Below are 25,835 nucleotides of genomic sequence, written 5' to 3'. Positions count from 1 at the left end.
AGACCATGTTGGAAATGACTCATGTGTTCCCCAGAGAACATGTTGGGTATATTGTTCATGTGTTAAACACCCGGAGAACCTGTTAGTTATAGTTCATGTGTTAAACACCTGGAGAACCTGTTAGTTATAGTTCATGTGTTAAACACCTAGAGAACATGTTGGTAATAGCTCATGTGTTAAACACCCGGAGAACCTGTTAGTTATAGTTCATGTGTTAAACACCTAGAGAACATGTTGGTAATAGCTCATGTGTTAAACACCCGGAGAACCTGTTAGTTATAGTTCATGTGTTAAACACCTAGAGAACATGTTGGTAATAGTTCATGTGTTAAACACCCGGAGAACCTGTTAGTTATAGTTCATGTGTTAAACACCTAGAGAACATGTTGGTTATAGTTCATGTGTTAAACACCTGGAGAACCTGTTGGTAATGGCTCATGTGTTAAACACCCATAGAATGTGTAAATTATGGTTCAACTAATAAAAATTAAACAGATTTTTTCGAAAGGGAGCAACAGTTACCTCTTTGCTAAGTTTGTTTAATTAGTAATCTTTCAACTATAATCGTCCCCTAGTTTTGTATGAAGCACAGGTAAGTGTATCAATAAGTGTGTATATATGATTTGACTCAGAAACGTACAACAATAAATTGAATACTACGCATTATTGGTTCTTATTTGCCTGTTTGAAATGATGAACTATAATAAACTTTAATTACAGGAAAATAAATTACATAAAACCCTGAAATACCATATTTTGTTTGAAGCACAAAAACCTGCTAATATTTGTGTTTGACGCCCCAAAAGTTGATTTTCAACCAGATTGTCAATTTTAGGCAACTTTCTCTCAACCTCAAACCTCTGTGGGACAACTTTAACACCTATACTGTCTCATATATTTCACAAGTGGCATTTCATATGGTAATATTGACCAATTAAAGTGAGTTCAGTGTCAGGGCAACCTTATCAGATCTGTCCCTTCAGATCCCCAACAGCTTCAAAAGGACTGATGAAAAGGGTCATTCACATATTTTCTCTGATCACGCCCGATTAGCTTATAAAGACATTCAAACCTTGGGGTGGCACTGCTACCCATGATTGGGTGTAAAAGCGTGCCCAATCTACAAATTTGCTGTTTCATTCATGGTGTTTGTTATTGATGACAATCAGACAGGATGTATTGTGGTCATGTTGACAGGGAGAGTGGGGCCTTTTTGACAGGGAGAGGGGGGGCCTTAGCCAGCAGGATATAATTGATAGCTTCAAAATGGGAACATTGTTGGTGTGAACATGACACCAGTGTACATTACAAAAAATAACAGGACCATAAATGACAACAGGAAATCACTTTTTAACTATTTCAAATTAAAGCTATTTTTTAAAATCAAACTTTTCAACATCCAACCTTGAAAACAGACAATTGAAGAAGGATGAGTCCTCTCTTCTATACTGATCTCCTTCAACAATGATTGTAGTCTTTGAAATTCATGCTTGTGGCAAATTATATGTTCTGCAAAAAGTGATTGAAACATATGGTTACTATTGTGAAGATGACTTACACAGTCAAAAAGGACCTTACCTCACACCTCATGAATATGTAAATGAACACTCATTCTAAAAGATTTTGCCCAAAAAAGAGTAGTTGACTTTTACAGATCAATTAATTTAGAGCAGTATATTTGGCTTCAAAGTTGTCCTAAACATTTCAAAGTGTAGTTTGTAATAAATCAGAGAAACTTGAAAAGATCAGAGAAAATACCTAGGTGACATCTTGGCAAAATCTCAACTATTTTAACCCAGACTACATTAACTAGATGGTGTTGGGGCATTACAGATTAGCCTGAGGAAGGGGAGGTTATACAAACTACAACTTGTTTTAAATATACATACATCATTTCCCCTTAAAGAATCAAATTTGCTTTAAAAACAAAATGTAAAAACCTACCTACCTGTATATAAGTATGAATTTGCCATCAATATTTGGGTCAATATTAGAACACTAATGTAAAAAAAATCATCAAGGAAGCTCCATACAAAATTTCCAACATGGTGATCATTGATAAAATGGCAAATAATGGTGAAATTGAAGCTGGAAGCATATCCCAGAGCAAAATAAAAAGAAGTGTTAATTTCTGATGGGCTATCACCAGGGTGGCCTCCTCAAGCATCATACCAAGATTCAGCATATGTTCGCTAATCAAAAAATTCAACGATGACACCAAGCGCGTAAATGAAACAGTCCTTCAACAGTCAACACTGTATTTCAACTAAGTAAATTCATTTTATTGACATTAATTGCTCTTTGCAAAAAAAAATGGCTGCACTTTGTACAATGCAAGAGATCCATCTGGTGTTCATGTAAACAATGCCCATTCCTATATGACAACTTGGCCACCTTTAAGAGTGACGGTAAAGAGCCTTCGCTGTTAAAACATTTGGCTTCAAAGCAAGGTATGAGAGAAAAAAAATTAATTCATTTTCAAAACAATATTGTCACTTAATGAAGCATTGCTAAATGTGAATGGATTAAAAGAAAAACAAATTATTAAAATGCATTTTTACAGTAGTAGTGAGTCTTCTATATGATTTGGAGCAGTAATCTCTGTATTTACAATTTCGATAAATTGGATTTCGTGTCTGCGATGCCGAAAATCTGCCAAGAAAAACGGAAAGTGGAAGTTCTCCTAGAATGTACTGTAATTCTTAAGAAAATTGATTTCGATGATCAAAACTTAAAACATATGGACTAACATGGATGACTTATATCAGCTTATTTCATTTTGAAGGATAATACTGTAGAACTGTTGACAAACATGTATACTTCAAATAATGGTAACCATCCAAATCAAACACCTCAAAATTGTTTTAGAAACCAGCTGTTCAAATTACTTAATTGCGGGGTGATTAGAACTGGTATTTAATACTTCCCTCGATAGAGAAGGGGAATAATCAAAAGTGGATCAAATATATGTACACTGGAGTTGTCTTTCCTGTGGGACACATTCAACTTGAAGATATATTCGGGCAACTTACTCCAGAACAAAAATCATGTACCTTTTATAAAACTGAGTTTCAAAATCTCTCTGATTGGTTGGAAATGACCAAAATAAATTTCAAAGCAGGGCTTTTTCATGGTTTTAAATCATGGAATTGTTGTTTGTGCTGATGTTATAACAGTTGTTTTTGTTTCCAGTTGTATGTCAATCTTTTATTATAAGCTTTAATAAATGAACTTGAACCATGTATGTGAAACAGTGTCGAATTTTTCCAATTGAAGCATTTAAGCGTATAAAATTTCCAACATAGAAAAGACCAGTCCTCTATGGAATATGCTTACAGTATTCGGCAGTGTATTATGGGCGATACTATTTCCCAGTCACTCCTCGTAAAATCCGGTCTCTTTCGGTCTTTATGCACCTTGTTATAGATCTAAACTGTTTATTCAATTTGTGTTAAAGGTGTAGAGAAAGATGCAATGGCAATAAAAATGCTCATATTTTTTACCATAAAAGATTGAGGACGGCTAGAGTATGAACGTAACTTAGAATTGCACCTTTTAAATAATGTTATGTCAAAGATGGTTTATTGTTCTTCCTCTTTTGTCTCCCCCCCCCCCCCCCCCCCAACCAATATATTGTTTAAACATTAATGATTGCAATTGAAAAAGTTTCCATGTTTGTATATCCGACCCATGTCAATATGATACGATATGTTTATTGCGTAAAACATTATACAATGTTCATAGCATGTACACAAATAAATCAAAGAATGGAGAAAAAGTACACAAACACATTTTCTGGAGCTAATTAGTTGCAATGTAATAACATCCTATTATAGTAAGTATGCGTTAAAGCTACTAGATGAAGAGTTTTATTTGAAGTTGCGCCATTCTTAAGTAATCAACACATTACGTCTCAATTTTTTGTTTATAATTTTTGTGGCATTGGCTAACATTGAATAAATTCGAATACCTTCGTCATGAATACACTACTTTAGCAGAATATATTTTTATTTGTCAACTTGAAGTTTGCAATAAATCTTAAACTGTTTAGGAAATATGATGCTGATTATTTTATTTATTTTTGAATTTGGTTATATATATATATATGTTATTATCGTATTATTTTAAAACTTTATTAGAGCCTTTGCATACCAATCATTTATTCTATAAAATTGTCTTTATAATAAACAACAATATTTTTAAGGTATGAACCGAACAGTAGTAGCCAGGGTTAGGAATCACGTGACTTCAACATGGTTCTCACATGTGTCACCATGGTTCAAAACCGATGTTAACAAGCAAGAAAGTGACAGTTATTTCTAAATAACCTTTTTGAGAAAAAAGATGGGAAAATATTTCTTAGCCTATAAAAGACTATACTATTTTCTGCTTCTACAAGTGTGAAATATTTTGGATTTACTTGTATTTTAACGATGGAATTCTTGGCCAAAATTTCGAATCAACAGGATTTTGTAGAACGATGCAACACTGTGTGTGCCGTGAGTCTTTGTTTTGTATACATTTCTTAGTAATTAGTAATATTTAAGAACTCATATATGTGTTAAAATGTTGATTTTACTCATTTCATTCATTAAACGAATTGTTTGTAAAATTTATTTTAGTTCTTTTAATGAATATCGATATTTCAAGAGAGGCTGTTGTTAATGTTAATTTTATATTTGCTGTTGTTAACGTGAATTCTTCTCATAACATGCTTAATTGATTAAATAAGTAGTTTGAACTACTCGCTCAACTTTGACGATAATGCATTCAACACTGAACTTTTATTCTTGTAAGAATTGACATGCCAACACTGCTAAATGTAAAATGCCCGGACACAAGCATGTGAACTATGACACTTAAATGTCATATGTGACCTTGACCTTCGAGGTAGGGACCCAGGTCAAGGTCACTGCACATCGTCTCAATGAGGACAACATTTGTACCAAGTAATATGATAATCCATCAATGCATAAGTAAGTTATAGCGTGGACACGAGCATGTGTACTTTGACCTTTAAATGTCTTGTGTGACCTTGACCTTTAAGGTATGGACCCGGTTCAAGGTCACTGCACATTGTCTCAATGAGGACAACATTTGTACCAAGTAATATGGTAATCCATCCATGCATAAGTAAGTTATAGCCCGGATAAGAAATGTTACAGCCAGATGGACAGACGGACGGAAGGACGGACGTTCCCACATATCAACCTTTGTTAGGTACTTTACCATTACTCCCATTATAAAAATATACCCACTAAAGCCCTACTAACCCTAACTAACCCTACCCAACAAGGGCTACCCAACAAATTTGATCTTCTATAAGTAATGAAGGAATTAGTACCCAATATATACCCATTCGTGTGTGCGGACAGACTGACAGCCGGGCGAAGTGCATTCCTATAATCCCCTCCCCACTCCGTGGCGGGGGATTTAAAAGTAACTCATCTCAGCTTATGATTAAAGTTCCACGAGTTCTACAAAAACCAAATGTACATGCCTGTGGCCAGTGTCATTGCAATTTTGTTTTAAGAATGGCTATGCAATTACAAATGTCAATTTTGTTGTAAGTGAAATGAGGGAACATCTAATCTGCTGTCTAGAAAAAAACTCTGTTTCATAAAGAAAATGAAAAGTCCCTATCCCTAAAAATAAAATCATTCTATTCATGTGAAATGCCAGAATTCATCGATAGTTTAGTTATTTGCGAAAATAGAACATGCAGGAAAAAAATGTAAGAAAAGTATTCCAATAGAGCCCATCATTACAGATTATTAGTATTCAAAATTCAAAGCTCTCAAAATTAGATTCAAAGTCACTGCATTTGAGCGAAATGAGAAATCATCCAAATTCTTATCAATGTAGAAAAACGATGGGGAAAAAGCGAACTGTGGTCTCGTTTAAAGTTAGGGTAATGTAAGGATATGTATCATCCCATTTCTTTTTGAACATGTTGTTTATGGATCCCAATTACACACATGTTACAGGGAAATAAAGGAAGTCAATGGCTTCAAAAGGAAAAGAAAAGAACACTATTGTAAATCATACAATCCTATTTAAGCGCTTACCAGTAAATATTCTTGTTAAATCATTGTCCTTCCACACAACGGACGTCACAATTATCAACTCAGAATTTATCATTTTTAAAAGTGTAGTGAACATGTTAGTTTCTTTCAATGAAGTGTAACGATGATTGTTAAATTCACAACAAAGCGCTTACTTCCCTTAGCATCATAAAACACTGTGCTTGTCAAAGGATATCACTGCAAAGGAGTAGAATTGATTCTACACAGGTATAGTGGTTTAATGGTGTGTCCTCTTAACTATATGTATTTATAAGTTTATAACAATACAAACATATGTTTGATTTTATTTTGTAATTGGTGTATTTACTTACTGTATTTATTTACCTTATATTTACACCTCAATTTTCATTCCTTATATGAACTGCCTTTCGGCAATTGCGTTTATCAATCAATGAACGCAACATCTTTGGGTATGTTTGGATCGCAATTCATTGCATAACAATATACATGAAACCTATTGTTCTTGTTATTGTTTATACTGTGTCAGCAGATCCAGTAAAATATAAATCAACATTTTATAAAGTGTTGAGATATCATATTTTAAACGTATTGTTGCCAAAAGTGTTTCAATTTTACGTTTAAAAGTGATTTTAAGTGATCTTTTCCTGTGTTATTGTGATGTCATTTGAAAAAAATGTTTCCGGTTACAGTCGGGTCGTTCTATTTACAGAATTGGTAAGAAAAAAATACTGAAAGGTTATCCTAAATGAAATGAAGCATTTTTTAACCTTTCTTGAATGAAATAATGAACTATGGGGTGTAAATATAAGGAATGAATTGCGGGGTTGATGTCATTATCGGGGTTATGAACACAATTGGGCTGATCAAAGTACGCGTGGACACACTTAGACCAGCCCAATTGCGTTCATACCCCAATAATGACATCGACCCCGCAATCCATTCCTTAAACGTAGCTCTGTACCAATATGCCTGAAATAATGAAACACCTAAGCATGTCTCTAGTTAGAATTAAGCAGCGAGAATTGCTTTTGGTAAATGTATAAAAATGATGACCATGAGGTTCTTGTCTGCATGAAAGGTTAGATCAGTTCAATTTATGATCAAAGCAATGTTTGAAATACAGAACACAGAAAAAAAACACTGCATGTACTTAATGTACATAATTATTAAAAAGCTGTGTAAAACTCAGAGTATTGCCTTGAGCTATTAAATGAAAAAGACATAGAATAAATATTTACATATATTGAAATTCCATTGTATTTGTCTTCCTTACTTTCTCCTTATATGAGTAATCAGAGTCTAACATACTTAATTACAGCTACACATTAAACAAATAAATATTATTTTCTGCTATTTGAATGACTTTTACTACTCCTTGTATGTAATACATTGGACTGACTAGTTAATTGACTGATGTACATATTACATACACTCATGACTATATATGACTATAAAGATAATATCATTCTGCTACTCACACTGTTGACTGCTCCATGTGTGAGCAGGCTGTGGACTGCTCCAAGTGCAGGCAAGCTGTTTACGGCTCCAAGTGCTGACAGGCTGTCCATGGGCAGGACCCTCCGCAACATTTCACATTTTCCCTCCTATACAGGACTTCACGAGAATCATCACCCTGTTAAACGTCATTCCATCTGTCCTAGGTAAAGTGAACAGAAGTCTCCATCATATATACATGTATTCTGATGTTAAAAATTCATCATAATTATATCGAATGATCAATAAAAATATTGAACAAAGTTTGTTTAAATTTGCAACTGCATCTGAAAAGGGCAATTGCAAGTTTGTTCATACACATACATGTGATAACGTCCGGGATGGTCCCGGAAATCGTATCTCTGTCACGGAGTCACGGAGGGTGCATGTTTGTCCCGGAAAGTCATAAAAAAAAAACGAAAAATAAAATCTCGGAATCGATTATCTGAATTTTACCAATGTAAGTCAGCTATTTTGCCTGTCTGGGACACTGGTCATAAAACACAGGACATGTTGACACTAATCCGTTAATTGGTACGTGTGTCGTCGAGGTCATCGTCAATCACCCGATTTTTGATCTAATGGCCTATTGTTGAGCTTAACGAGTCGGGGAGGGTTCTTGTATACAAATTCATTGCTTTCATATGGATTTGTTTGGTCTGATGAATGATAGCTTTTTATTGATGAATTGATATTTTTCACACATTTTACCGACAAACGAGCATGAAGGTTATTTCAAAGAAAGTGACAAAATGAGTAAAAAAACAAAATTAAAGCACGGAAAACATCCCATATTCCATTCAAATTTCAAAGTCGATACGTCGTTATACTTTAAACAACTTACGCGTCCATAAGGAATTTTAGTGTTTTGAACTTTTCGAACTATCATTGTGTATTTTTACGCCGAAATAAAACTGACGTTATGGGGTTTACAGGTGGTTATATAGAGTGCTTTAATCACATCACAGACCATGGTAAGTCACGTGATCGCTTTATACAGCCGATTGTTGACACGTCTCTATCAAAATTATATGCATCTCCAAACGGAAAAAAAGCTCATCGACTGGAAAATCTTCTTGATCGTCTGGAAAATATTGTCTGTCATAAATTGCAAACATTTTAAATGCGATGAAAAAATAAATATTTTGTAACACATGTTCTCAATAGTTGTTTATTTCCTGTTTTGATGAAACCGAAAGTAGACTGCATATCCTCCTGGTTAGCACTTCATTTAAAGCCTGGGAAAATATCTGGTGGTATTATTTTTTCAAGAAAATGCAGAAGAAAAAAACCCATGTCAAGTAAAAAATACGTCTTGGCAGTCAAAATAGGTACATTTTCCCCCGACATTAAAAACGACTAAAATAGTCCCAGATATGCTCTAGAATGCACCACAGACGTTCCCCATTTAAAAAAATTACAGGGGGGGGGGGGGGGACAACCCTAGTGTGCGTTGACATTACGACGAGTGTCCCGGAATCGACCGAGAAATTATCACATGTATGTTCATACATGTAAATGGTGTTCACTTATAGCTTGCATGTAGCTAAACACATCCATTTCAATTTTATTGTTATGAACATATTTTAGTTAATGGCAATAAGTAAACTTGTACCAACTGTACAAAATAATAAAAACCTATGTTTTCACCAATTCATGATGTAAACACTAACATATAAGTAACAATGAAACACAAAGTTTTTACCTGCAAAACTCATCACTTTCCACCAATGAATCCAAGAAACAGTATGTAAAAGTAAGAACACTTCTTGCTTTAATTGAGTTACAAACACAAACTTTAAGAAACATCGAGTAGCAGTAAATGTTTAAAATAGCCTATAACATTTCCATTTGATGGACTTTTCCAGTGCACCTTGCATGCTGTTTAGGTCCACAGTTTTAAAAGGTCATGGTGACCTTTGACCCAATGACCCCTAAAATCTAAAGGGGTCATCTACTGGTCAGGCCCAACCACCAAGTCAAGTTAAGAGACAATGGGTGCAAGCATTGTCAAGTTATCAGTCTAACAACTTTTTCGCATTCAAGGTCACTTGGACCTTGAGCCATGAATGATGACTCAAAAGTATCAATAAGTGTCATCAACTGGTCATGCTCAACCTCCATGTGAAGTTTGATGATAATAGGTCCATGCATTGTCTAGATATCACTCGGAGAAGCTTTGTTAAGCCTTTCACATTAAAGGTTACTGTGACCTTGACCTTTGACCCGATGACCTCTAAATTCAATAAGAGTCATCTACTGGTCATGCCCAGCCTTCATGTCAAGTTTGATGACCATAGGTCTAGGCATTGTTGAGTTATCACTCAGACAAGCTTTGACAACCTTTTACCATTAAAGTCACTGTGACCTTGACCTTTGACCCCATGACCCTAAAAATCAAATGGGGTCATCTAATGGTCAGGTCTAACCTTTGAGTAAAGTTTGATGACCATACGTCCAAGAATTGTCGAGTTATCACTTGGACAAACTTTGGTCTATGAGGACTAACTGACTGACCTACAGACCGACATGTTTAAAGCAATATACCCCCTTTTCTTCGAAAAGGGGGCACAATATAATGCATTATCCTCTAGTATAACTCATTTAACTTTAATCGTTAAGACAAAAAAGCATATGATTTGCTTTCAGTTTAAAAATATTAGAGATACAGTCGAACCTCGCTATGTCGACGTCGGATAAGTCGACTTTTCGTTTATGTCAACTTTTTATTCCGGTCCCAAATTTATTCCTTCTTATTCTATATAAAATAAATCTGTTTGTGTCGAGCTTTTTATCTCGCCTTTTTCGCTATGTCGACCTCATTTTTCAGTACCAGTGGTCGAATTTATCACATTTCCTATGTTCTGTATGTCGAACTGTAGATCGAAACGTAGGTGTGAAAATATTCATGACGGTTTGCGGCATGTCGCAAAATACCGTGCGTGTCAATATAACAAATTGTCATAATTGGGGGATACAAAAATGTAATTGATAAGTGCGAATAATTAAAGTTGTTTGTTTATGTATTTAATTAAAAAGACATTTATTGCTCAAGTTCTTTGGTATTGTATAAAACATGAACATTTTATTGATTAGATATCAATCTCTATTGGGAACAGAAAGAATAACCAATTCAGAGAAGGACCCGGTATAAAATCTTACAATGTACAAATGTATGCAATTGTGGTTTTATGTGTTTTGAGTGATCCATAAACACAAAAGAAAGAAATTTGACACAAATAATTTTTCTTTTGTTTCACTTTATTTTTCAATAATAAGTTTGCTGTTTTCACGACGGAAATATGTAACAAGACCGTTCAATTGTGGATGTAGACATCGGACATGAATCTAACTCAAAAGTGTTGGGATTGGTGATAAGTCGGATGAGTCGACTTCGTTATCTCGACTTCACTAGGTCCGGAAAAAGTCGACATAACGAGGTTCAACTGTATTTTGATTCTTCTTTAACTGCGACATCTTTGGCAGTGTACCTATTGTTTTAAAAAAATAAAGCCGTATATCTTTTTATCTGGACACAAATCATATGCTTTTTATTTGCTTTGATCATTAAAGTCAAATGAGAATGAGAGTGGTTTTGTGGTCTGGTGTCCACCTGTCATCAAAGAGGTTGTGGGTTTGAGTACCTAGGGTACTTTCTCATGGCCTCTCAAAATGGACACAGTACTGGTTTCTGCCCAGGAAACAGACTCGGCAGTGATTCATATCAGCTTACAGCTGTTTTTACAAGCCAGCAAAAATGAATTGGGATAAATAAAGAGAAATGAGTTAACATGACAATAAATGTATATTTTTGCATCAACATATATTGTGCCTTTTAGTGCAGTAAAAAATACCAGCCATTCAATTAGGTGCATCTATCTCTTATCAGCTCGAGCGTTCAGCCACAAAACACTAGCAGGACATCATCCATCATCAGCTGTCACCAGGCACATCTACAAAGAACCTTAAAAAAAAACTTACAAAAATCAAGAATTAAATTACAAAATCAAAGTCTTACAATTGTCAATACATAATTATTCACCCGTTCCTTGTGACATAATTAACAACCATTGATGACAGTTATTAAGTTTTATAAAACATATGAACATTCAAATTATGTTTTATAACATATATATAATCATTCAACAAATAATCATTCTATCAGTTTCCAAGCGTCTGTTTTGATTTAGCCCACCCTCAGATCCATGTGAAATGTCAGCGCGCACAGGGCTGGGAAACGTTCCGTGACATTAAATGTTACAAATACAGCCCATATATATTACATGTACATTGCCTTGCATTAAGCCATATTGGACACCGAATTTGACTCTTCTACATCATAGAATGTTGAGTGCACGTGTCACATGGGTAACCAATGGGAAAATTCATGTCATGAATTCATGCTTTTACAGTTATTACAAAGAATCTTTATGTGTGTTTTGATCAGCTTACATGTAATCCATGTCTACTTAATATTAGCTCCAAAAACAAGCAGATGAAATTAACAAATTTGCTCAAATTGACCAAACAGCATTTAGGAAAATGATCAATTAACACAACCATAGCCTTAAGTCAGATTCCTATAAAGTTGAACACCTTTATTCTGAAATGGTATGGACTCAAAAAAGTATTTCGGAATAGCGATATTTTCAGACGTGAAAAAACTAGACGTGAAGATTGCAATATCGGTTACACGCTACCAATTTGATACATTTGGTTTGAGTGATCTTTTGTATACAAAAATATTTGTTGATATATTGTTTAATAAACGACAAATAATTCATTAGAATTATTATTATACTTCTGTTTTAAAATACATAACACATTTAAAATAAAATGACAGCACATATATGCATTCAGAACATAGCACGGATTGTTGGGTAGGGGGTCGAGTGGGCAATGCGGCAATCAAATGAATGATATTCTGGGTGTTTTAACCAGCACTAATACACTGATTGTACTCCATTGTCACCTCAAGCCGATGCCTAAGTGCATTCAAAGTATAGTGTGAAAAACCTATGACATGATCAAGTTCGAAATAAGAATTGATAATAGGAGTGAAATACCGAATCGGAACCGTAAATTTTACTTTGAAATACCGATTATTTTGGATTAAAGAGTAAAATCGGGACCGAAAGATAATTTCGAAATAGCGATAATTTCGGATAAACTGTGTTCAACTGTATATTAATCTCAAATAACATCCTGATCCACAGGAAATAAACAAAGAGTGGGAAACATATTTTTAGAACTTACATGGGCAGATGAAGGCTATAGTGTTAACTATGACTATACAGCTGTGGTTGAGCAAGGGCTGGCTTCTGTTATGCTGAATTTAAGGTCGACTATCATGTTTAAAGAGATAACAGGCACACTCGTATCACAAGCATTAAAGGAAATAAATGGAAAAGCGTCTGGCTGTGACAACGTTTTATACAAAAACATCAAACATGGTGGTTTTGTTCTTCATAAGGCATTAGTGAAGTTATTCAACACACAATGTGTAGTATTTCGTACACACCGACAGATATAACTACACTCAGTCCCATTCAGTGTCACCACCTCCACACAAAGGCTTGCTCAATAAGGCAAAAAGAATAATGGATTCAGGTAATCCAACTATTTTTAAAAAACAGGGTAAGGGTTAGGGTTAGGGGTTAGGGTTAGGTACCCAAAACAGGGCACAGACCTTACCATCTTTATAGTTCATTGGTTAAACAACTAAAAAAATGAATATGTGTTTTAGTACGTAGTTTAAAATCTGTCAAGTTCATATGACTAAAACACAATTTCCAAATTATGACAATAGTGTTCTTATATAAAGCCAAATAAAAAAGCCAACTTACTCTACCTGTTTTTTAATGTTATTCTAACCAAACCATTTGTTGTCTTTTGCCTAGAGACCAACAAACCCCGAACTTGCAACCATGGCATACACCTAATAATAGATTAACGTCCATCAATCAAGTGTCAAATACATGCTTGGATATTGTTTTTAAGTAATCATAGTCCTTTATTATGCACCAGTCAATTGTAACCACGGCCCCACCAGGTCTGGGGTATACCGGAGAAAATAGGCCGTGGTGGCCCCGCAGTGCCGGGTAAATGCAGTGGTTGTGTTTTCGTAAAAATATAGCAGGGAATGGGCCTAACCTAGGGTCCCTGGGGTGCGGGGTAATTTGGTGGGGATTTTACCAACTGTTTCCCCCCGCAGGACATGGATTTTACCCGCGGTTGCCTGGACCGAAAATCAAAGTACCCGCTTTTCCCCTTCTTTTTTTTTGGGGGGGGGGGGGGAATACAATTGACTAGTGCGAACAATATTGAACCACCATTGACAATTTAAACTGCAAGAACTATCTATATAATTAATTAACACTTCAGTTAAGTATTTTTAAACATAATTAAGCTTATTATTTGCCTATCAAAAGCGTGTTGGAACTGTTTGCAATGGTTAAATTATAAGTAAGGGACAAACCTTTGCTAATTGTAATTCTGTAAAACAAAGAGAGACTTCATTTAAGTAAATTATTGTCATTACAAAATAATGTCGTCACAGTTTAATACTTTTGTACATCAATGACAAGATGCTCTGTTGCATAGTCTATAAGTTCTGTTCATTACCGGTTCAATTACTGAAATTTCAAAAGGACTCGCTCATTTTTGCGCACCGTTTTACGGCGGTTATGGCATGATGCATCTGAACATACATGTACTTATTGTGGTATTTCTTCTATAACATCAGCTAAGACATACATTATATTTAAAACAGGTGTGTGTGTGGGGGGGGGGGGGGGGCAAGATTCATAAGAGATGAGAGTAGAAAATTACCTCTTTGTCTTTGCTGTCTTGTGTATAGTCAGTCTTTCCTCCTACATCGAATGGCGGATACCCAGAATGTATCTCCCAATGTCCGTACGTCACGATGACGTCACGGTCAAAAAAGCCGAGTTCATGGAGAGTCACCACTCTCCCAGTTTTCTTCCGAAAAGTCCGGCCGGGGCGAGTAGAGTACATCCGGTCGATCGATGCCCTAGGTGCATTAATTACTGGCCTCACTCGCTGGGTGGTTTACCATCTGGGCTGCTTGACCCGTGGTGCAGATGGTGTATATTTGTGAAATATGACACAAAAAATGTATTTAACTGAAAAACCCACTATATAAACATAATATTGTGATCCCGACATAATAACTAATATCCATACAAACATACCTGATAAAGATGAGCACTAGCGTCGAATCTATGTATCGGATGATGATGGATATAAGATGATCGTCAGAAAGTAATAAGTCCGTCAGGTCTCAGTCGTGGTCAGTCAAAGTCTGTCTGTTTCCTGCTAGCTGGTTCCCCACATCAGCTTCTACTAGACTGGTTATCATAAATAAATAACGTGACTGGTTCCCAGATCACAACACACCTCCCCCTTCTATTTTTTCAGATGTTTCATTATCTGTCTAGATATATGAAAATAGTAAATAAGCCTTATGTCAATTTGACAAAGCTAAAATATACCCAACCAATTGGGAAATTATTATTTGTGAAAACTTCCCAAATTTTCATTAAAAAGATCACTTAAAACACCCAACCATTGGATGATACCCCATTAACTGAAATGTTTGATATTTACAAATATCTACATATATATATAAATGAATGTCAACTGAGTATTACTCACTTGAAAAGTACCCAGCCATTGGGTTATCACATAAAATTGGTTACTAATTACCATGCATAACTGTCCACACACTTATGGAGCTGTATGCAATAAAATGTAAAAGTTTGACCCAACCATTGGGTTATAGTACAAAGAAATTGAATGTTATTTAACGAATCTGAGTTATGGCTTATTATCTGTCTTCCAATCTCCTTGTCGTTTATAATTTGTATAAACGTCTGGTATTTTCCATCGTCATGCTACATATGTCTTTTACAGTCGAGTTCCGACATTTGGCTATTTCAGCAGCTACATCCCCAATGAATTTGGGATTGTTCATACTAGCAGCTTTTGACATTTTCAGATATGGAGAATCCGTTTCAATTAATAACCGATTCTGTGGTACTTTCTGCAGTGCTGCTTGCTGATAATTGTCAAAGAACCAGACCATTCCAGTAAACCCAAAATAAGTATTGGGAAATTCCGACAGCCAACTTCTCATGGTCTCAGTTGTGCCAGTAAAGCAGTGTAAATGAAAAGGTTGATTTCTGGCAGTGTTCCCACTAGTTTTGATGAGATCCAAACATCTTCGGTATAATTCTCCAGGTTCTTTGTCCCTTTGATCTCTTATATGTAGAATCACGGGAGTCCGGATTGAGACCAAACTTAAAACTTCTACCAACACCTTCTCTTGGTTCTCCCACTTCTCCTCTGGTTCCGTATGATCCAATCCTACTTCACCCAAAGCCACAACATTGGCAAGTTTTAATTGTTGATCTAACTTACAAAGAATTGACGGTAAACTGTCAATGGATGAAACGTTCCGTGGATGTATTCCTACCGAGGCTGAAAAACCGTGCCCAAGATGTGTATAATCTCCCAAAAAGAGTTTGGGATCGCAAAAATTGGCTATTCCACCTACCACTTCCACTTCATTTCTTGGAATTGAACCCACAGACACATTTATCAAATCTTGGGTAGAGCTGAACTTGTTTAAATTTAGTTTGAACAGTGAGCGGTCTAAATGGAAATGACTATCCATGGCTTTAGGTTTGGTTGGCACTGAAATCTCTTGTTGAACAGAAAAATTGTTGTCCATGGCTTCAGAATTTGTTGGCACGGAACTGACTTGTTGAACCGGTGCCGTTGAAGTATTTATAGAAATTGGTTGTACTGTAGACGAACGAGTAGAAAGTTGGACTGCAGCGTCGTCTGTGTTTGTAGAATGCACTGTTCTTTTTCCTTCAGTTAGAGTAACTTCCAGAGTGTCTGGCATGTTTCTACGAAATTGATGCCTATCTTCAACTGACAGAGTTTGGATAAGTTCTAAAAGGATCCTCCAATGTCCAACCAGTGCCCAAGAATTAATTGGGTTAAACTGGAAATGTTTGGGACAATCCCAATTTTCAAGTTCTTTCCATAATTCCAACCACTCCTTCACTTCATCTGTAATAGGAACATTCCTGGAAATCCAAATTGTTTTTTGACAATAATGATAGAGTTTGACAATACTACGTTTGCTAACAATTTTCTCCGCGAGCCAAAACAAACTTTCAAGCCTAAGATTATGCATTTGGGAATTGTTCATGTTCTTTTGATGAAATTGTTTTGGAAGATGATGATACTCGACGTGTTGACGAAGATTTCTGAAAGCCCCACAAGACAGTGGACACGATTGGTCATTGATACGCACCTTTGACCCTTTGTTTGGAACTGAAGTATTGGGTCCTCTCTGTCTTAATGTCCTATCTCTTAGAAGTTGTGGATCTTGACTGGTTTCATCATCTGAGATTACTATTACATTTGAGTTTGAGTTTATATTGTTGTTCATGTCAACCTCCATAGCTTCATCCAATATATTGGATTCTAATTTCACAGGTAGTATTGTCTCATTAATTTGACTAGAAGAGATGTCAATAGAGTCTTTAATTTCAGTTTCCACCATCTCCTCTTCACCCAAAAATTGGGGTTCCAGATCCAAAATGGGAACAGATGTATTAATTTCAGTTTCCACTCTTTCGTCACCGCCCAACAGATTGGGTTCCAAATCTAAATTTGATTCAGTTGTATGTATTCCACCCAGGTCTTTGGGTTCTAAATCCAAACGTGAGTCATTTGAAATTGATTCAGTTGTATGTATTCCACCCAGGTCTTTGGGTTCTAAATCCAAAAGTGAGTCATTTGAAATTGATTCAGTTGTATGATTTCCACCCAAGTCTTTGGGTTCTAAATTCAATAGTGAGTCATTTGCCATATCATCTTCATCACCCAAAAGATTTGGGATAACTTCATCTGGGGTAACATTAGAGTCAACACTGAAAGAGTCCACCGGTTCACTTTTAACAGTATTTCCCAAAAAGCGAATATCCCTACTAGAAAAAACGTCATTACCAGTGTCTGTTGATAAACAGGAGTTTCCCTTTTTAATAGGTTGGTTACTCTTTCCCCAAATTGATTCCAATGATTTTAAACATTCGGTCGTTAGAATATTATCTGCATAACTTTTGGCCTCAAGAATTCATAGGTACCAAATTTGGTAATGAAAGCTGTCTTTTTCCTATCTTCTTCCTTAACCCTTATTTGCCAATAAGCCGAATTTGCATCCAGTTTACTAAAGAATTTCTGTCCAGCAAGCATGTCTATACAGTCTTCCAATAGCGGTAATGGATAGACATCCTTAACTGTGACAGCATTCAGGCCCCTATAATCAATGCACCATCTGACATTACCATCTCTTTTCCGAATCAGAACTGGTGCTGAACACCACTCGGAAATTGAGGGTTGTATAACCCCTATGTTTTCCATTTTCCTTAAATGTTCTTCCTCCTCATTAGCAAATGAGACCGGTGTTCGCCTCATTTTTTGTCTTACCGCGGGTGCATTTCCTGTATTAATAGAATGTTCAATTTCCGTAAAATTACCAAGATCATACTCTGATTCCGCAAACACATCTTGAAACTCAATAAGTAATTTGAGTAATTGTTGTTGCTCCCCCTCTTTTAACTCTACTTTTGATCTATTGAATAAATCCTGCAAATGTTCAGGCAAGTGTTTTTTACTTAGATCTTTACTTGAATCCAAATTAACTTGGAATATATGCTGACCCGAAATTTCATCAGGTATTTTTGGCAGCACCTGAACTTCCTCAGCATTACCTATATGAAAATTTTTCTTCAATTTCACGTGACTGTCTGTTAGATTTACCACCGCCAATTTTACCTGTTTGACATTTGAATAAATGGTCTCAGGAATAAGTAATCTTTCATGATTTATTGGTTCGATATTAAATGTATTTAAAGATCCCTTTACATCACACTTAACATTGACGATTGTTTGTGGTGGTATGACAGTATTCTTTTTAACTGTTACTTTAACTATAGCAACCTCTTTTTCAAAATGCTCCTTCATTTGGATCTTTTGACCACTTACTAAAATGTAGGACAATGGAATATTTATCAAGACTTGATGTTTTTTCATGAAATCTAACCCCAGCAACATATCATCTTCTATTGGTGCGACATAAATTTGTTCATCAAATTCATTATCACCTAACCCTATCTTAACTGGACCTATAACTGCTCCCTGCATTTTCAGATCTCTACCCGCCGTGTTCATAGTGACCTTCCGCAAAATCGGAATATTACCAGTTAATTTTTTAAACATATAATCAGAAAGCAAAGTGACCTCAGCAGCAGTATCTATTACTGCCTCAATGTTTACTCCCTGAACTGAAATTGGAATTCTGAACATGGAATCAGAACGAACTTGTCCAATAAAAATAGTTGGTACAGGCTTTTGGCCACTATGAATCTCATGGGTCGTAGTTTGGCCTTCTACTCCGACCCGCTGTCGTTTAAATCACTCTCGACAAAGTTTACTTTCTTTTCATTTTTTGTTTTTACCTTAACCTGTTGCTTTTCAGGACAATCAGATTGAAAATGTCCTGATTTTCCGCATTCAAAACATCTCTTACCAGTAGACGTCGAGCGGAATGATGGTGAGGGAGATCTTTCCCTCCTTTTCTGCGGACAATCAGGCCGTATATGTCCCTTTTGATTGCAATGATAACATCGCACTGAACTTCTGTTTGGTGACATTGATTCAGATCGCCTGGTAGATTGTTTTGTGTCTAAAATTTGATCAATCTTACCTATGAGCTTGTCCATTTTTTCTTCCAATCTGGACACCCGATTCTCAAGCATTTCGCTTCGGGATGTACGAGAAATTTCCGCTATTTTTTTCTCTTCTGATACCTTTTTAACTGTTTTAGGTTTTCGATACATTAGGCTACGAGTGTGCATTGCCCACTTCATTTTGTCTAATGCTTGTGCAATAGTCACTGGCCTATCCCTTATTACGCTTTTTCCAGATATTTGATCTTGGGCGCCTAAACAAAAACGCAGTATGGACTGTTTTGTCATGTATTGTTCGGGAAGTTCCCGAAATGCCATACCCGCCAGTGTCAGGACTCTATCTGCCCAATCATCTAATGGTTCTTCTTCCATCTGTTCTGCACTAGAGAAAGTTACCATAGCTGTGTCAGTTAATTCTTTATAACCGAACCTACTTGATAATTTCTCTACCATCAACTGAAATGGTAACTCACCATTCTTGGTATGAATAGTGTAGAACTCGCTTGCTTTGCCCGTGAGACTCAGACAGAGATAGTCCAACTTCTCTTCATCTGTCCATTTTCCCCTTATCATATACTTTGTAAATTTTGTATAAAATGCTTGCCAACTGCTATTTCCGTCAAAGGATATGTTCTTGGGCAAATGTTGGAACCCCTTATCACTTTCTTCCTTTCTTTTTGTGGGTCTAGGTCCCCTTTGTCTAAATCCATACCCACCCAAATCATCAAACTGGGACTCCCGCCCTAGAGATTTTTTCTCTACCTCCTCCTCCCTGAAAATAGTCTTTGTGGCACCGGGCCCTTTTTGTTTCGCCCCTAGCCCCCCAAATTCATCAAATTGGGACAACTCCCGTCCAAGAGTAAATTTTGGAACACTTCCCCCATTATCCTCTTTGAACCTACCCGGAATCGGGTTTGGATAATTATTTGCCATTTCTCCAAATGGTAACCCCCTTCCCTGAAAGTTACTTGGAGTATGAGTAGGAGTAATTTGCTCGGTTTTCAAACCCTCCCTATCAAAACTGGAATGTGGTATACCTTGATACCCTGGTTGATACCCCATATAGCCTGGAAACATGCCGTTCATTCCCCCACCCTGTTGCAATTGGGGGTGCATCATGTATGGGTGCATAGGATATTGATACATCCAAGGTGGTTGCATGTTTGGGAATGCACCCATTTGATATGGAAGAGTTGATTGCATTGGTGGATAAGATTGATAGGGATTCGATGTTTGCATTGGTGGCTGAGATTGGTATGTATTAGGTGGCTGCATTGACATATGGGATTGGTTCGGTATTTGCATTGGTGGCTGAGATTGGTATGTAGTAGGTGGCTGCATTGACATATGGGATTGGTTTGGTAGTTGCATTGGTGGTAACAAGTTCTGGTTTGCCATGGAATAATGTTCAAATGTCTGAGGTAATGTGGCCCCCATATTTCCTGAATGTTCATTTAATTGAACTTTTGGGAAGGTATCTGTAATGTCTTTTTCAATGACCCTACTTTGCTCTGGAGGGCCCTGTAAATTTGCGGTACCAATAGCATTGGTAATTCTCTCAATCGCTACGCGTTGCGCTTGCAAAGCACCCTCCCCTGACTTTTCCTCTACCTCTTCCTCCTCATCACTCTCTATCGCTTGCTTACACAAGCCCTTTCCTGTCTCTCCAAAATACACTTTATCCCAAAATTCTTGGGTTACTCTCAAACCAGATATTGCCTTAATGTCATCTTTTGTTACCAATCCGCATTCCCCTCTTATTGCTAATATCTTTAATGCTATTTTTGGGCCAATGCCTGGCAACATACGCAATTCATCCGAATCCGCGTTATTTAAGTCAACTTTTTCTATGCTTTCTGCCATTTTACTTATTTTCACCTCCAAATTGTATTGGAATTTATTTTAACTATAAACTTGTACCGGTTTTACAAACTTAAATCAGATGCTGATTATAAGGATCAAATCCAAGTTCTTGGAATAAGTTTTTATTCCCAGAAGAAGATCAATACCTCAGTAACTTTTTATTAATCTAGTTCCAATATTTTGGAAATAATTAATGGATTGTACAACTGAACACTTTTTTATAGTTTTAATTCTTAATAATTACAATGTAATTCAGGTGATCTCAAAATATCTATTATAGTTATGTCACAATTTCAAAATACCTACGCGTTTCCTAAGAACTTAGGAACAGTCCACTTCTCCTTGAAAAATATTCTTGTACTGCTAGACTGTTATGTTTTGTCTCAAACGGTCATAATTACCAAATAATCGGTAGATATAACAAGCACAATGCAAATGTCTTTCTCCCCAGTTTACACAATGCAATGACCAAGTAATTGGTAATTCAATATTTTTTAAAATTTTAATTATATAGAATTATCAATAATTTAGAATATCTATTCCAACACTGGAAATTTACTTTAAACAATAATTGTATTGGACACCTGTTGGTTTGTTTACACAGATAAGTAGTTATTGACAATGATTATGTCCCAACTTGAATCCTTTTTGACACCAAGTAGTATTTAGTGACAGTTATTTTATTTGACACCGAGTAGTATTCAGTGACAGTTATATTATTTGAAACCGAGTAGTATTCACTGACAATGGTTTGTAACTTGTCAGACATTCAATATCCAACAATTTGGATGTGATGTTTAGTTTAAACTTTAACTTACTTCACCGTCAAAAGTCAGCAACTGGCGCCCTCAGGTATAGGAGAGCTGAATATTCCCCAACTTATGGCGATGAACAAGCCACTTCCGGTCAACGAAACGTCACTTCCGGTTAACGTCGGAATGTAATATGCATGAAATACGCTCTAATTCTACAAGACATGCATCAAAAATATGTCAGTAAACAATTTTTAGTGCAAACAAATTAGATGAAATAGAAATATTCAACGGAAAATCTCCCGGCAAATTTCCAAATATCAAATTATAAATTATGATATAAAAAGGCCAATAATTGGTCTATTTCAATTGCATGTTATACACAATTCATTAATCCAATGTATTTTCAACAATACACTGAGCAATTATTACAATTTGAAAATACAACGGAAGCCTGTCCCGATAAATTTCAAAGTGACAAGTATCAGAATATTAAATCCTGAAATAACGGACCAAAATATCAACAGTTGGTCCAAATCAATTGCAATTCATAAATATAACATACATCCAATGTATTCTCAACGTGTCATTGAGAAATAATTGCAATATAATGATTTGAAAATCTTGAAACACAAATTTTCAAGATGGCTGCCAACCACAAAATTGAGACTTTTTGGCAACAATTTAAACGCAGGTAAAATGTACCAGTTTAAGTCGCAGCGCCATTATTGTGATCCCGACATAATAACTAATATCCATACAAACATACCTGATAAAGATGAGCACTAGCGTCGAATCTATGTATCGGATGATGATGGATATAAGATGATCGTCAGAAAGTAATAAGTCCGTCAGGTCTCAGTCGTGGTCAGTCAAAGTCTGTCTGTTTCCTGCTAGCTGGTTCCCCACATCAGCTTCTACTAGACTGGTTATCATAAATAAATAACGTGACTGGTTCCCAGATCACAACAATAATATTGTATTAAATTCAGGCAATGAAGATATTATATTTCTACGAAATTCGTCCTTTTTCCTTTCGTCCCATTTGACAGAATGTGATCGAGTTATATAACAGTTAATTGCAAAGATAATAGGGGCATGGTCAGAAAAGGTATTAAACACTGGACAGTTGAACTTTGTTATGACACTGAAGTTATTTTCCTCGATCAAAAGATAATCTATCAAACTGCACCGTTTGTTGAGTAATACGTCACCGATCCACTGATCTCTAATCGTCCATTACAAATTCGCATGCCTGTCGCTTTACATAGGTAATTCAGCTGTATACCGTGCGAGTTATGTACTGTGTCTTGTGTTACCCTTCCCAGTGGCGTATCTGGCACATAGTCATCGGGGTCTAAATTCGATACTGCATTGTCACAAAGAATGTAGTCGGCCTTCCCACCGACCCGCGCATTTAAGTCACCCACAATAGCTACTTTTCCAAACGTCTTGAAGTACAACATATCATTTTCAATGATTTTAAAAAGGTTATGGTCAAAAACATGATATGCATGCGAGTTATTTCCCCAAATGCGCCACATATGTACAGATCTTCTATCAGTCCAAAAAAATCTTTTGTCGAGCCGAATCCATGCTATTGTATTGAAATGCGTTTTTACAACATTTATACCAGGCTGTAGCTTGCTTTTGTAATATATTGCAATTCCACCACTATTACGCCTTGCGTTTCTGTGTTGGAAGCGTCGAAAATAACTATGAGATGTGTAACCATCTATTTCAATCCCGCTACTTTCACAGGTCCATGTTTCATATAAAAATGTGATATCAGTCCCCTGTATGATTTTAAGGAATTCGTCATCATTTAGCTTTTCTTTGGTAAGATCATTACAGTTCCAAAAACAAATTTTCAACTCACCCTCATATCTGTCCTATTGCACTTTACCATACTAACCGTCGGTGTACTCACGACCATTCACAAAAAGTTTGTTGTACTTAATGTACGCATCAACTTTGTCTTTTCGTGCTGCCAGCATTATTGGAATTAGTTTTTTCCGTTTTTCGACAACGTCTCTCGGGTACTGATCATGCATGAAAGTTTCTGTGTCCTTGAGATTTTCTCTCTTTGCCTTTACCTTTTCTTTATCCGATAAGTACCTAAAAGTAACAAGCACATTTCTAGGTCTATTTCCTATCCCTATCTTCCTGGCCTTTTCAATTTTTATATCGTTTGCCTCCTGTTCTGGTATTTTAAGCATTCCAAAATAAATTTATGCACTGCCTTTTTGGTGTCCGCCATATCCTCCGTGGGCGCCGCCGCACCGCAAGTTCCATCGTTTCTTGCCGCCCCCTCGTTCTCCCAGGTGGGTATTCCGCCTATGATTAGATTGTATGCAAGCGCCTGTGTCTCGATAAAATTTAAATTTGCCTTAATACCCTCATTGTCATTCTTAAGTTCGGCAATTTCTTCATTTTCTGTTGCGGCATCGAATTCTCGTCCGTTGATTTTTTTCTTCTAAGGTCGATACTTTTTCTTCACTTTTTGTTACACGTGTACGTTTTTTCCAAATCTGACCATTGTTTTGAGAGTTTTGCGTCAACCTCATTCACCTTTGTTTCTAACTTTTTCTAATTAATCGAGCCTAGTTTTTACCTTTTCAAAGTTTGATTTAAGGAACTGCATTATATCGCTGTTAGATGGACTAGTTGGGCTTGCGTTTGGATTGGTATATTTGTCTTGTTGTGTATTGTGACTCGGTGTCGATGTCATGAAGCTTGTATTTCTTTGCTGGAGTTGCATCATCGAGGGGGGTTGAAAACATGGCTGCATAACGGGTTGCAAATTAGCCATGTTAGCCATGTTGACGTATTGTGGTGGAATGCTGTAATTGAGTCCAACTGTCATCCCCGATGTTTGTGGTAATTGCGACATATCTTTATCAAAAGGTATGTACCGTTAGCTGTACCTCTAGCCATTGAATGAAACACTGTATTATCCAGGTTTGACAAGTTTTCACCAGCAGGAAAATGCTGATAAAGTTCGATGTAATAATCCTCTGGTGTTTTTCCCGCTTTTCGCCTCTTTGTTTAGATTTTTTTTTGTTCCTAACCTTCACTGCTCTTTTTTTCGCTTGTTTTTTTCTTCCTGCCATCACATTTTAATTTCCGACACTTTGCACACTATATAAGCTCCACACACATATATTTTTCTGTTCATTCACTACAGTAAGTCCATAGATAAATCCATCTTTTTGGAGATATAGGTTTCCCATATCCATGGCAATGCACATATATTGCTTATGATGCAGGTAAAAAGTAGCTCAACATGTGTAAATATAATTTTAACAATATCAGGGTGAGGAATCTAGTGACTTCGGGGTTGACATTTTGCTTCTGAGCTTGTGCCTGTAGTATTTCACATTAGTATTCAACGGGATTCCCACATGTGTCACCACGGTTCAAAACCGATATTAACAAGCAAGAAAGTGACAGTGATTCCTAAATAACTTTTTTTGAGAGAAAAGATAGCCTAAAAAATTATGCTATTTTCTGCTTCTACAAATATGAAATATTTTGGATTTGCTTGCTTTTTAACGATGCAATTCTTAGCCAAAATTTCAACTCGACGGAACTTTGTATAACGATGCAACGCTGTGTGCATCGTGAGTCTTTGTTTTGTATACATTTCTTAGGAAAAAGTAATATTTAAGAACTCATACATATGCTAAAATGCTAATTTTGCTCATTTATTTCATAAAACGAATTGTTTGTTAAATGTGTTTTAGTTCTTTTAATGAATATCGATATTTCAAGAAAGGCTGTTGTTAACGTGAATTTTATAAATGCTGGTGTTAACGTGAATTCTTCTCATAACATGCTTATTTTATTTAATAAGTTGTTTGAACTACTCTTTCAACTGTGACGATAAT

The 25,835-nt window shown here is 36.1% G+C and overlaps 2 protein-coding genes across 3 annotated transcripts in view; both read right to left on the bottom strand.

The window, feature by feature from the left end:
* The window catches only part of LOC128234725 (protein TANC2-like), a 104,312-nt gene extending 96,651 nt beyond the window's left edge, over nucleotides 1-7,661 (bottom strand). Inside the window, exon 1 of the mRNA XM_052949158.1 lies at nucleotides 7,526-7,661. The gene's annotated coding sequence lies outside the window, so the exon portion shown is untranslated. The remainder of the gene's footprint in view (nucleotides 1-7,525) is intronic.
* Nucleotides 7,662-11,395: 3,734 nt separating this feature from the next.
* LOC128234729 (uncharacterized) lies at nucleotides 11,396-18,259 on the bottom strand. Of its 2 annotated transcripts, none has more exons than XM_052949172.1 (4): nucleotides 14,373-18,259; nucleotides 14,020-14,036; nucleotides 13,393-13,479; nucleotides 11,396-11,505 (listed from the first exon to the last, which is right to left on the bottom strand). In XM_052949172.1, the coding sequence occupies exon 1, from the start codon at nucleotides 17,449-17,451 to the stop codon at nucleotides 15,418-15,420; it is 2,034 nt and encodes a 677-aa protein (XP_052805132.1). In that variant the 5' UTR covers nucleotides 17,452-18,259; the 3' UTR covers nucleotides 11,396-11,505; nucleotides 13,393-13,479; nucleotides 14,020-14,036; nucleotides 14,373-15,417. The 2 variants fall into 2 exon arrangements, with proteins under 2 accessions (XP_052805132.1, XP_052805133.1); XM_052949173.1 differs by lacking the exon at nucleotides 11,396-11,505 and adding an exon at nucleotides 12,843-12,870.
* Nucleotides 18,260-25,835: the final 7,576 nt, after the last annotated feature.

This window comes from Mya arenaria, chromosome 5 (assembly GCF_026914265.1).
Source record: "Mya arenaria isolate MELC-2E11 chromosome 5, ASM2691426v1".
Taxonomy (NCBI): Eukaryota; Metazoa; Mollusca; class Bivalvia; order Myida; family Myidae; genus Mya; species Mya arenaria.
Note: the sequence above shows the minus strand (reverse complement) of the source record. Positions and strands in the feature narration are given on the sequence as shown.

Coding starts and splice junctions, on each gene's coding strand:
- LOC128234729 (XM_052949172.1), bottom strand. CDS start 17,451: ATGGCAAATGACTCACTATTGAATTTAGAACCCAAAGACTTGGGTGGA.